General features: G+C 45.6%; 1 protein-coding gene across 8 annotated transcripts in view; it reads left to right on the top strand.

The window, feature by feature from the left end:
* The window catches only part of MAP2K5 (mitogen-activated protein kinase kinase 5), a 197,670-nt gene extending 189,152 nt beyond the window's left edge, over positions 1-8,518 (top strand). For all 8 annotated transcript variants that reach the window (XM_058156774.1, XM_058156775.1, XM_058156770.1 and 5 more), the window contains one exon: positions 6,130-8,518. In XM_058156774.1, coding sequence (XP_058012757.1) covers positions 6,130-6,234 — 105 coding nt within the window. In that variant the 3' untranslated portion in view covers positions 6,235-8,518. The remainder of the gene's footprint in view (positions 1-6,129) is intronic.
* The last annotated feature ends 2,577 nt before the right edge of the window (positions 8,519-11,095 follow it).

Raw genomic sequence — 11,095 nt, 5'->3', positions numbered from 1 at the left:
TTATCTCATTTTCAGAGTTGGCAAAGAAAATTAGGCTGGCTGACACTCACCCACTAGCATCTCCAGGCCTCTGACCTGACCTGACCGGGGCCGAATCTTTTGCCCTGAAAGACTGGACTTTCCCCAGAGCTTAAAGGAGACGCTGGAGCCATTCCTTTCTATAGCCCTCAAGCCCAAGAGAAACTCACAGCAAACTGCTGGGGAAATTAGCATAGCTTTGTCTTTAACAGCAAGCAGAGAATAATTGTTTTTATTGCTTCTTGATAAGTGTGGGCATTGTAGGATTAAGATCCTACTGGACCAACAGAGACTCCTTAATGGGGAAAATGCTATATAGTGGGTTGATTAAGCAAGGAACTAGTAGAAGGTGAGAAAAGTTAAGATGTGTTTCTTTAAAAATACAGAGAAGCAAACGTGTGTCTCTGTTTTTGACATTTATTGTCTTGTACCGAATGCAGGTAGTCCTCGACTTACAACAGTTCATTGAGGGACCATTCAAAGTTACAACAACACTGAAAAAAGTGACGTAAGACCATTTTTCACAATTACGAGCGTTGCATCCTCCCTAGGGTCACGCGATTAAAATTCAGCCGCTCGGCAGCTGGCTCATATGTATGATGGTTGCCCTGTTCCTGGGGTCACGTCATCCCCTTTTGTGACCTTCTGACAAGCAAAGTCAACGGGGGAGCCGGATTCACTCAACAACCCTCTTACTAACTCAACAACTGCATCAATTCACTTAATAACTGTGGCATGAAAAGTTGTAAAAGGGGGCAAAACCTACTGTCTCGCTTAGCAAGAGAAACGTTGGGGTCAATTCTGGTTGTAAGTCGAGGACTACCTGCCTTAGCCTAATTCTGATGGATGCTGGGCTCCTGCTCTCAGTCCTGGAGTTTTGCACCAGGCACATTCATTCCCTTAGTAGATCTCTCACAATTGTTTTGAGCTGCACTGCTACCCACAAAAGACTTCTTCATTCTTGTAGGAATCTTGCCTTGACATGACCGTCTTTTTCTTTCTTCACCTTCTACCTTGCAACTCTTGCAGTGCTGTAATGGAGTAGTAGCATCCTCTCAGTGAAGGCAAAGCCATAGGCCAGTACTGCCAAAAAGAGCGCTGAATCAAAGAGACAAGAAAGGGCCACAGGACTGAAGGCCAAGCTAGCTTGTCCACTGATGGCTGAAACCCAGGAGAAGGACTAAGAGTATCGGCCTTGATCAGACGTAGGTACAGGGATGTCCAAGAGCCCAGAGAATCAGGTGATAAGCCAAGAGGTGCCAAATGGATCATGAGCCAAGATATTCTTCTGACCTTGATGGCCTGACCTTCTTTAAAGTGGGATCCTTCTGCGACATCAGCTTCTGCCCTGGTTCCAGAAACAGAGGGGCCAGATCCCTCACCCACAAAGTCCTTTGTCCGGAGGAGTATTCACCGCTGGAGAAAACGCCTTTCAGGCTTCTGCGCATTTACATTTCTGCACCATTACTTGATAAAATGAAAGGACTCTCTACTGGGATATTTAAGAATTGTGGACTTTTTAGATCTGGAGCAATATTACTCAGGAATAAAGGGCCTCCCTCCCCTCCCCTGGAAGCTGGTGAAGCGCACAAGGACCCTCATTCTCTTTCCTTTCCCTCCCCCCCCCCTCTCTCTCTTGTTTTCCATTACTTCCTTCCATGCTTGTTGTGTTCTATTTGTTTCTTCGTTCTTTAGAAATGAGAATGTCGGGTTAACAAATGGGGTCTGTCTCTTTCTAACTGCCTGGAACTTCATTATACCTGCATGAACTGCCAGCTCCATTTCCAGTGTTGCTGGCTTGTTCTGGTGCCCAGCCCCCTGCCCTCCAGCCTCCTCTCGGCCCCTCCAGCTCTCCGCTTCTTCCTGCCCCAGGAAAATCCCTCCCTGCCCGCAAGGGAGGAAGCATTGAGACAAGGGCAGCTTTCTCTGCTGCTACTGCCGCCTTTTTATTTCTCAAGCTGCCCTCTGTTTTTTTTTGGGGGGGGGGCAGAAGAGACCTTGCCCTTACATCTCCTGGGGCTGGGCAGCTTAGCAAGCGGAATCATCCTGCAGGAGATTTTTCTCCCCACCCACCCCAGCCAGTCCCATCTCATGACTCTTGGCATGTCACAGTGGTTACAAAGGAGGACAATTAAACATGGAAGTTGAAATCGCTCCATCAAAACCACGTAATGCCACCAAGACGTTGAGTTCACCCCAAAGTTCCCCAGAATGACGTGGCTGGTTAGTTTTCAGAAATGTCCATTCCAAGGTAATGTTCCATATCAAGGTCCAGTAATCTCAGTAGCAGCCCCTCGTAGGGTCAGAAGAAAAAGATGGACCTTTTCTCCAAAGCATCTGAAGGTAGGACAGGAAGCAATGGGCGGAAGCTCCTCGGACGCAGATCCAACTTGGAAATAAGGAAGAATTTCCAAACGGTGAGAACAATTAAGGAATGGAACCATTTGCCTCCTGGAGTTGTGGGTGCACTATTGTTGGAGTGCTTTTTATCAGGGCAACCTGGTCTACCCAAATATGGGAAGGAGCATACGGCTTCCCTTTCGCCTTTCAGCCCCAATCCAGGAGCCTTTGCGAAAGGGGAGCAGTACAGGGGTGAAATCCAGCAGGTTCTGGCAGGTTCTGGAGAACCAGTAGCGGAAATTTTGAGTAGTTTGGAAAACTGGCAAATACCACCTCTGGCTGGCCACCAGAGTGGGTGGGAATGGACATTATGCAATATCCTTCCCCTGCAGTGGGGTGGGAATGGAGATTTTGCAGTATCCTTCCCCTGCCACGCCTACCAAGTCATGCCCACCAAGCCACATCCACAGAACTGATAGTAAAAAAAATTTGGATTTCACCACTGGAGCAGTATCCTCATACTTGTAGTCCAGGTTGCCCTGATAGAAAAAAATGTGGTATTTTTCATTCCATAAGACACACCTAGGTTTAGAGGAGGAAAACAAGAAAAGAAATATCTGCCTCTGCCTCCCAGCAGCCATCCAGCAAACAGCCTGGACAGCTGCCTCTGCTGTGTCTGCTGCCTCCACCGCTGAGCAGCGGTTGGATCGGCCTCCCAGAATACCACCAATCAGTTGTTCCAGGCGGCAGGTGTCACTGCCGCTATTCACCACTGCTGCCTGTCGCCCATATTTGCTCCATAAGACGCACAGACATTTCCACCCATTTTGGTGGGGGGAGGAAGGAGTAGTGGGTGTTATGGAGCAAAAAATACTCTCCCCTGGTACAGCTGACAAAGTGTGGAGAACCTGTGACTTAGAGGTTAATACATCTACCTAATATGCAAATAGCCCAGGTTCGAATCCCAGAAGGGTCTGGCTAGCTGATGAGAGCTAAATAGCTTGAAATAGATCTATATACTCTTCTCCCTTTATTTCTTTGTCAGTAAATATAAATTTAACACTGCCGTCGGAGGTTTTCAAGAAAAGACTGAACAACCATTTGATCGGAATGGCGTGTGGTCTCCTGCCTTGAACAGAGGGTTGCAGTAGAAGACTCCGAGGTCCTTTCCAGCCCTATTATTCTGTGTTCTGTAGTGGAGAATATTTATTTTTGTTTTGATGTGTTTTTCCAAAACTCTTGCCAGCCATTGGACACTCAGGAAGGCCACTCAGGTTTGCCTTCGGCTGTCTTCCAAGGACTGGAATTTTGGCAGAACTGTCCAGATCAGGGGTCTCCAACCTTGGCAACTTTAAGACTTGTGGACTTCAACTCCCAGAGTCCTTCAGCCAGCAAAGCTGGCTGAGGAACTCCGGGAGTTAAAGTCCACAAGTCTTAAAGGGACCAAGGTTGGAAACCCCTGGTCCAGATTGCTGGTGGGGGCAAGAAATGACTTGGCCCATTTTTCTCGGGGAAAAAAGAGATCCATGCTGGAAACCAGCAGAATCTGCCTAATAGCTGCCAATCTTGCTAGCTCTATGAACCTGCTCCCTTGTCTGCAACCTCTTCATTTCTTCTGTGACTCTTGTTGCGTTTGTGTGGCTGCTTATTTAAAAGGCAAGACAGGTAATTCCAGCCTTAACTGTGAATGAGGACAGCTCTTCTGTTCCTCCAGGGATCTCCATGAGTTTTACAAACAGTTAAGCGAATTTAACCTTCTGGCATTTGCTGAAGAGTGATTACTGTAAGGAATCTGGGTCCTGAAGAACTAAGCATGGGATTTGAGCGGAAGGACATGGCTGGGGGGGAGCACAGGGGTCTGGCTTGGGTCCTGACAAATATCACGTTAGGCAATTGAAACAAATAACACTGAAAACTAAAAGTGTACGATTCTTTCCTTCTTTCGTAAGAATCTAGGGCATAGTTTTTCAACCTTGGCAACTTTAAGATGTGTGGACTTTTAACTCCTAGAATTCCCCAGCCAGCATTTTACCTTCTCCTGAAGGTAAAATAGTTGTTGGATTCTTTGGTTTTGTCTTGCGCAAACCGTCAAGATCATTGTTCCTCAACCTTGGGAATTTTAAGATATGTGGATGTCAACTCCCAGAATTACACACTGCCTGGGGAACTCTGGGACTTGAAGTCCACACATCTTAAAGGTTGAGAAAAACATTATTTAGAGGCAGGGGAAAAGATAAGGCAGGAAAAAGATCCCAACACTATTCATCAGCAGGAGGAAGGATTTGAAGTCAAGCAAGGGTGCATCTGAGGACACACTTACCTTGGGGCAGAAACGGGGGGAATTTAGAATAATCTGAAAGCTTATTCTAAATTCTAAGCTTTACACCATCCAGGGGGGTTGGAGACATTGCATTCATAAATGCAAAGTGACATAGGAAGGCCTTCCCTTGCCTAAAGAGCAACACACCAGTTGTGGCATCACTGGCAAGTCCAAAGCTCTCCCTATTGCTAGTGGAGGAGGCACGTTACTCCCTTGAAGTCCAAAGGAGATTAAGTAAATCCCCATCTTCCTAATGTGATTACATCTCAAAGCTTCTTCTTACCAGCATTTTCCTCTCTCCCTGTCCCCACACCATCTGTGCATCTCCTGTGCCTCTCTGCTTCTTTTGTCTCACACCCTTCAAGCCAACCAGTCCGTTGCTCCTCACACTCCCACCTCTTCTTGAAGACTTTGAGGCCATGTTACGAAGTCATTCGTTTTGAAGGAAGTTACGTATTTTGGAGATGAGTAAAAGAAGTCACTTAGATCTCTAAAAGAAAGTTGCACATTTTCAACATTATTTCACAGTTCCCCCTTCTGTCCTCCTGCTCACCCCAAATCTAAGAGCAGAGAACAGCTCCGTGGCCTTCTAAGAATAGGACATCATGCATCATATGCCGGTCTCATGCAGCCGAACACAAAGCACAGAAGCTGGTAGCATCTGCCGGGGCTTTCAGATCTGGGTTCCTGTTCTTTGCTTTTCAACCTTGGCAGTAATTCAGAATCCTAGAACAATGTTTCTCATCCTTGAGTAACTTGAAGATGTGTGGAATTCAACTCCTAGAATTCCTCAGCCGGCATGACTGAGGAGTTCTGGCAGTTGAAAGCCACATGTCATCTAGTTCAGGGGTCTCCAACCTTGGCAACTTTAAGACTTGTGGACTTCAACTCCCAGAGTTCCTCAGCCAGCAAAGCTTAAAGTTGCCAAGGTTGGAGACCCCTGTTCTAGTTCCCACGGTTGAAAAACATAGTACGAGGGTTATCTCCTGTTGCCTTCTTAGACTCAAGAGAAAAGGGGGCTTCTCTATGGCTCCCACCTTCTGTCTTTGTGTAACTGCAGATCCCACATTTCGTCCTGCCTTTGAATTGTATCAAAATTAATACAAACAGGAGAAGGTTTCCAGCAGGTGGGAAACCTGCTTTGTCTTCTCTTCAGCTGCTTGAAAAGCCCCTTTTCAGTTCCCAGCATGTATCGGCGTGCTCAAATTGAGCCTTCAAAAGAAAAACACACCATTTATTTTTCAACATAAAAAACAGAGAGAGAGAGAGACTGATAGTTACACACGAGTTACATATTTCAATGATAAAACCCCACCCTCTTTTTAGTAGATTGTGTTCACGCAGTCGGGATTTCTTATAAAAGTCTTTAGCAGGATGACAAGAACCTTGCATTTCCTTCACTCCTTATCTCTTTGACCCTTTTAACTGAACCCATTTTTTTCTTCTTTTAGGGCCACCTCTTTATTGTGCAGTACAATGACGGGAACGCCGAAGTGGTCTCCATGTGGGTGTGCCGGACCCTGGAGGAGAGGCGCTTGCAGCAACAGGGATCGTAGCGAGAGGAAGAGAGATGCGCTGCCTCCCACGAGATAGCAGCCTCTGAAAACTTCATGGAAAATCCATTCCAGAGTTGAGCCTGTCAGGATAGAGCTGGGGTCTTTTTCTTCAAGAAATTCAACAGGTGTTCTTTGCCGCCCCCTGCCCCCCACTCTCACTGCATTCTCAAGACAATAAGAACATATATTTTATAAACCGAATGTATATATGTTGGCCTCCAAGTATTTTATACACTTTGGGGTCTTTGCTAGCTAAACATAAGGACATGAGCAGAAAATGGAGGTCCTGTGGACTCAGTCAGGTGCCTGCTTTGGATTGGGATTTGAAACTGAACGTTAGATGATGGATCGGCGAAAGAAAATGGATCAAGATGAAAGAATATAAAAGTGTAAGCAGTATCTGCCAAAGGGTGTGTGCTAGATTTATTTTTGGAACAGACAAGTGTGTGCTTGCACTATCCCCATACTCACTTCTAATGTAGGACAAGGACATTAGGAGATTTTAGCAGAAGATGCACAGGAGGGAAAGTTGGATTGGGCTTTCATTTTGCTGATGTTTTTATTATGTTGAGCGGTAGAACAATTCCGTGGGGTTGGTCTAAAGTTCATTCGGAGGGGAATTCTTGCCAAAACTACAGAAGAGGTGCTGCTGGCCATGGCTGATAGCAAAGTTGGGTCCTTTGATTGGAAGCTTCCTTTGTTCCTATTCAGCAAGCCTAAGATATACCTAAGTCACTGATACCCCTCTCTCTCTCTCTCTCTCTCTCTCTCTCTCTCTCTCTCTCTCTCTCTCTCTCTCCCTCCCTCCCTCCCTCCCTCCCTCCCTCTCTCTCTCTCTCTCTCTCTCTGTATCTTTCTCTCTCTCTCTCTTCCCCCAAATGTTGCCTGAGGCTGATGTGACTTATCATTCATTAAATGTGTATGTTTGTTCAACCAACACCAATGAAAGCTGCAATAGCTAGGTTTTTAGAACACCAGGCTAAATTGAACCTGGGCAGTTGGTGACTGAAGATGATCTGGGAAGCCATACTGTCAAAAATGGCCTATTAACTTAGCAAGTTGTGTGAACTGTGCCATCCTATTAAGCTGTAATGTTTTTATATGTTTATTTATTTGTCACACCAATATATATTCTGCCCAGACTCTTAAGTCCGTGATGGTGAACCTAAGGCACACATGCCACAGGTGACATGCGTAGCCATATCAGTGGGCACACAAGCGCAGCTCCTGCGCACACGTGCACACGATGTCCAGCTGATTTTCAGGCGTTCTGGTCCCACCAGGAGTAGGAAAATAGGCTGCTTCCTGCCTCTGGAGGGCCTCAGGTGGTGTTGCGAGAAGGCCTCTTTTTCTCCCTCACCTGGCTCCAGAGCCTCTCTAGGAGTCTGGGGGGACGAAAACGGCCTTCCCCACCCCCCAGAGGTCCTTTGGAGGTTGAAAACGGCCTGTTTTCCAACTTCCAGTGGCACCGGTAGGCCTGTTTTTTGCTGTCCCCAGCCTCCAGGGCCTCTCTAGGAGTCTGGGGAGGGTGAAAACTTCCTGTCCCACTGCAAGTTGGTAAATGGGCCATTTTCTGCCTCTGGAGGACCTCCGGGGGAGGGAGAGGCTGTTTTTGTCTCCCCCCCCCCCCGACTCCTAGAAGAGCTCTGGAGCTAGGTGAGTGAGAAAAACGGGCCTACTGGGCCATCGCGTGCCAGGAACGGAGGGGGTCGCGGGGGCGGGGTACATAGAATTATGAGTGTGGGCACGCACGCACACACGCCACCCCACCCCACCCCCCCAACCCTCCTGGCACACGATGGCAAAAAGGTTAGCCATCACTGCTCTAGGTGGTGTACATGGATAATGCAATTTATCTGTTTATATAACATTATGGGGGATAGCGATTGCGTCGTCTTACCTAGTTTAGGGTTTAGCATCTTAGGTGAAGCTACTGCAACTGATCGAGGTGAAATCGATCCATTAACCTCACCAAAGGGAGTCATGTGTCAAATGGAGACCAGCTCAAAGAAGTGAGGCTGGGAGTTTTGCAGTCCTCTGATGTTTTAACCTTCAGTAGCTACTCTGCAAGAAGAACCAAAAACAGGAAGAAGGAAATTGTGCTGTAATCCAGTCCACCAACAACCTCTGGACAGAGTCTAAAAGGAGTCCAGCCTTTGATAGCAAGGAAGGTTTCTCTGCACTCTAAAACATGGACCTGTTGCATTTATGGATTGCCCTATTCAACTTTTGTCCCACGTCTAAATAATTATGACATTAAAAGATTATGTTGAAAGTTTAAGAATTTGGGTCTTTTTTAGGAAAGGTGAAGGTTTCCCTGTCCAGTCATGTCCCGACTGTACAGCATAGAGGTCATCTCCTTTTCTTAGCAGAGGGAGCCAGCGTTATCCAAAGATGTTCACATAGTCACGTGGCCGAGGTGCATAGGACACTGTCACCTTCCCAATGACCTGGAACCGATTTATCTACTCACATTTGCATGCTTTCAAACTGCTAGGTGGGCAAAAGTTGGGGCGAGGACAGGAGCTCACCCATTGCATGGCACTTGGGTCTCAAACCCAGGCTGTCTGTTGTCCAGCTGAGAAGCTCAGTGAGCCATTGTGCCCCTCAGGGTTTTTTTAAAAAACACTAATATTTCACTGTTGTTCTAAATTTGCTTTAGAATAAAATAGAAACTTTATTTAGTCGGTTGACCATATCCTTAAAAAAAAACTAATGCAAATATACAAACAGATACAAAAAAACCACAATTGGACATGTTCACTGTAAGTTGTCATCCCGACAATTAACCCCAATCTTATTCTAAAATACTGTTTTCTTCAAAACAGCCTTTGAAATCAAGAGAGCAGACTTACTAGCAGGTTCCTTCCCTGTAAACAGTAAGACATCCTTGAGTCTTTTACACGAGGGCCATTGTGCTTTCTCACGCATTCCAGCTCCCCTGCTATTTATCCTTGAGGAAGTCCTTCAGAAGCCCACCGTCTTGGAGTGGTTGATAGGAAGCAGAATTCCTTACGGAGAAGGCTCTGTTTGTGGTGCTCCATCCCTTGAGATCTGAAGAAGGATCCAAATGGGTTGGAGGCCTTTCGTAGCGAGAAACGACTTCTGCTGAACAATTACAACTCCTAACCGTTACTTCGAAGGCAGCCTGGAAAAGGCTCTGCTTCCTTCCTTGCAGGGATCATCAATCTCCAGGTGAAGGATAGAGATTGCAGGCGTGAACTGATAGACGAAAGTTTGTCTTAATTGCTGCAATGTCACAGCCTCTCTGGCAGATAACACTACAATGAATGACTCGATGGACTGGTGGCTGCAGGTGCTTTTTCTAAAAGTGAGACAAATTTCCTTCCCTTCAGCCAGTTGGGCTAAAACAGCTCTTCCTTCTGCTTCTTTTCTAACACTTAGCATAGAGAGCTCGGGTCTAAAGCATATTTCTGTTTAGTTTAATTTAAAAATCACATTAAGTTCCCCATTTACTTACATTAAGAGGGTTTTTTTGAGCAAAGAAGACAGTTGCCGCCTGTAGTTTACTGCTGAAGAGCCTTGCATGTTTTTGAACCTCTTATTTTCATTTATCAGCCATACCTGAACTATTGATAATCCACACTGATTTCTTTTAAGTGTTTTTAAGGGAATAATGTATTCTGAAAATGTCAACATTCAGTGACAGCCCCACTAATAAAGACGTTTTGGATCTGATGGATGCTTTATAGTTAGCCATTTACCTTTTGCACCCATCTTGAATTAACCTGTTACAAATGATACAAAATGACCTCAATTGGATGTACAAGGTAATATATAAAATGTGAACGGTCTTGTCATTATTTTTATTGATCATTGTGTAAATCTCATCTTGCATACCTGCTTGGTTTGGTAATTAAATCCAATATTTCCCTCTTTCTCTCCATACTGCAAAGGATCAGCAAATCCTAGTAAGTCAAGGAGAACAGTAGAAAAAATTGGATCACAATTAAATGTAAAGACAGTGAGCAATAAGCTTTAGAATTGAGACTTAAGATACTGAAGTGGTGAAGAGCTTCTGCTTTTCAGGATCAATCATCAACAGTAAAGAACAAGTCCTCCAGCCCTTACTAGAGATGCCAGGAAGGCCTTGGCAGAGATCTTCAGATGCCAGGATATGTCTATATCTACGAAGAACCAAACGGTGCAGGCAATGATACTCACTGTGGCATTTTGTGGAAGTGAAAGCTGGACTTTGAAGAAGCAGGACAAGAAGGACAGTGAGGCTTTTGAACTCTGGTGTTGGAGAAGACTCTTGAGAGTACCTTGGACAGCCAAGAAAATAAACAAATGGATCACTGCGTCAATCAATGCTGAGTTTTCACGTGAGACCCAAATAACAAGGCTCAAATTGTCATCTTACTTGGGGTATATTACACAAAGTCCTATCTTTCTGGAAAAGGCTTTAATGCTGGGAAAGATAGAAGGAAAGAAGGATGACAATCAGCAGGGCGGATAATGCAATAGTTATAAAGAGCTGTTGGAAGACCTGAAGGACCATGTTAGGTATGGGATGGAATGCAGAAAATCAATGCTAAGAGTCAACAACAATTTGATAGCAGGTTATCATCTATGAACAGATACGCCCCATATTGGAAAGGTTGCATGGGGTGGCATTTGGTCTAGACCAGGGGTCTCCAACCTTGTCAACTTTAAGACTTGTGGACTTCAACTCCCAGAATTCCTCAGCCAGCTGGCTGAGGAATTCTGGGAGTTGAAGTCCACAAGTCTTAAAGTTGACAAGGTTGGAGACCCCTGGTCTAGACTAGAGAAGACCCAACTTAACTGTATCTCCAACTATAACATGACTGGTCCACTGCTTCTCTCTTAGGCCAGCCTA

Source organism: Ahaetulla prasina, chromosome 13 (assembly GCF_028640845.1).
Source record: "Ahaetulla prasina isolate Xishuangbanna chromosome 13, ASM2864084v1, whole genome shotgun sequence".
NCBI classification, from domain to species: Eukaryota; Metazoa; Chordata; class Lepidosauria; order Squamata; family Colubridae; genus Ahaetulla; species Ahaetulla prasina.
This window is presented reverse-complemented; position numbering and strand designations above follow the sequence as displayed.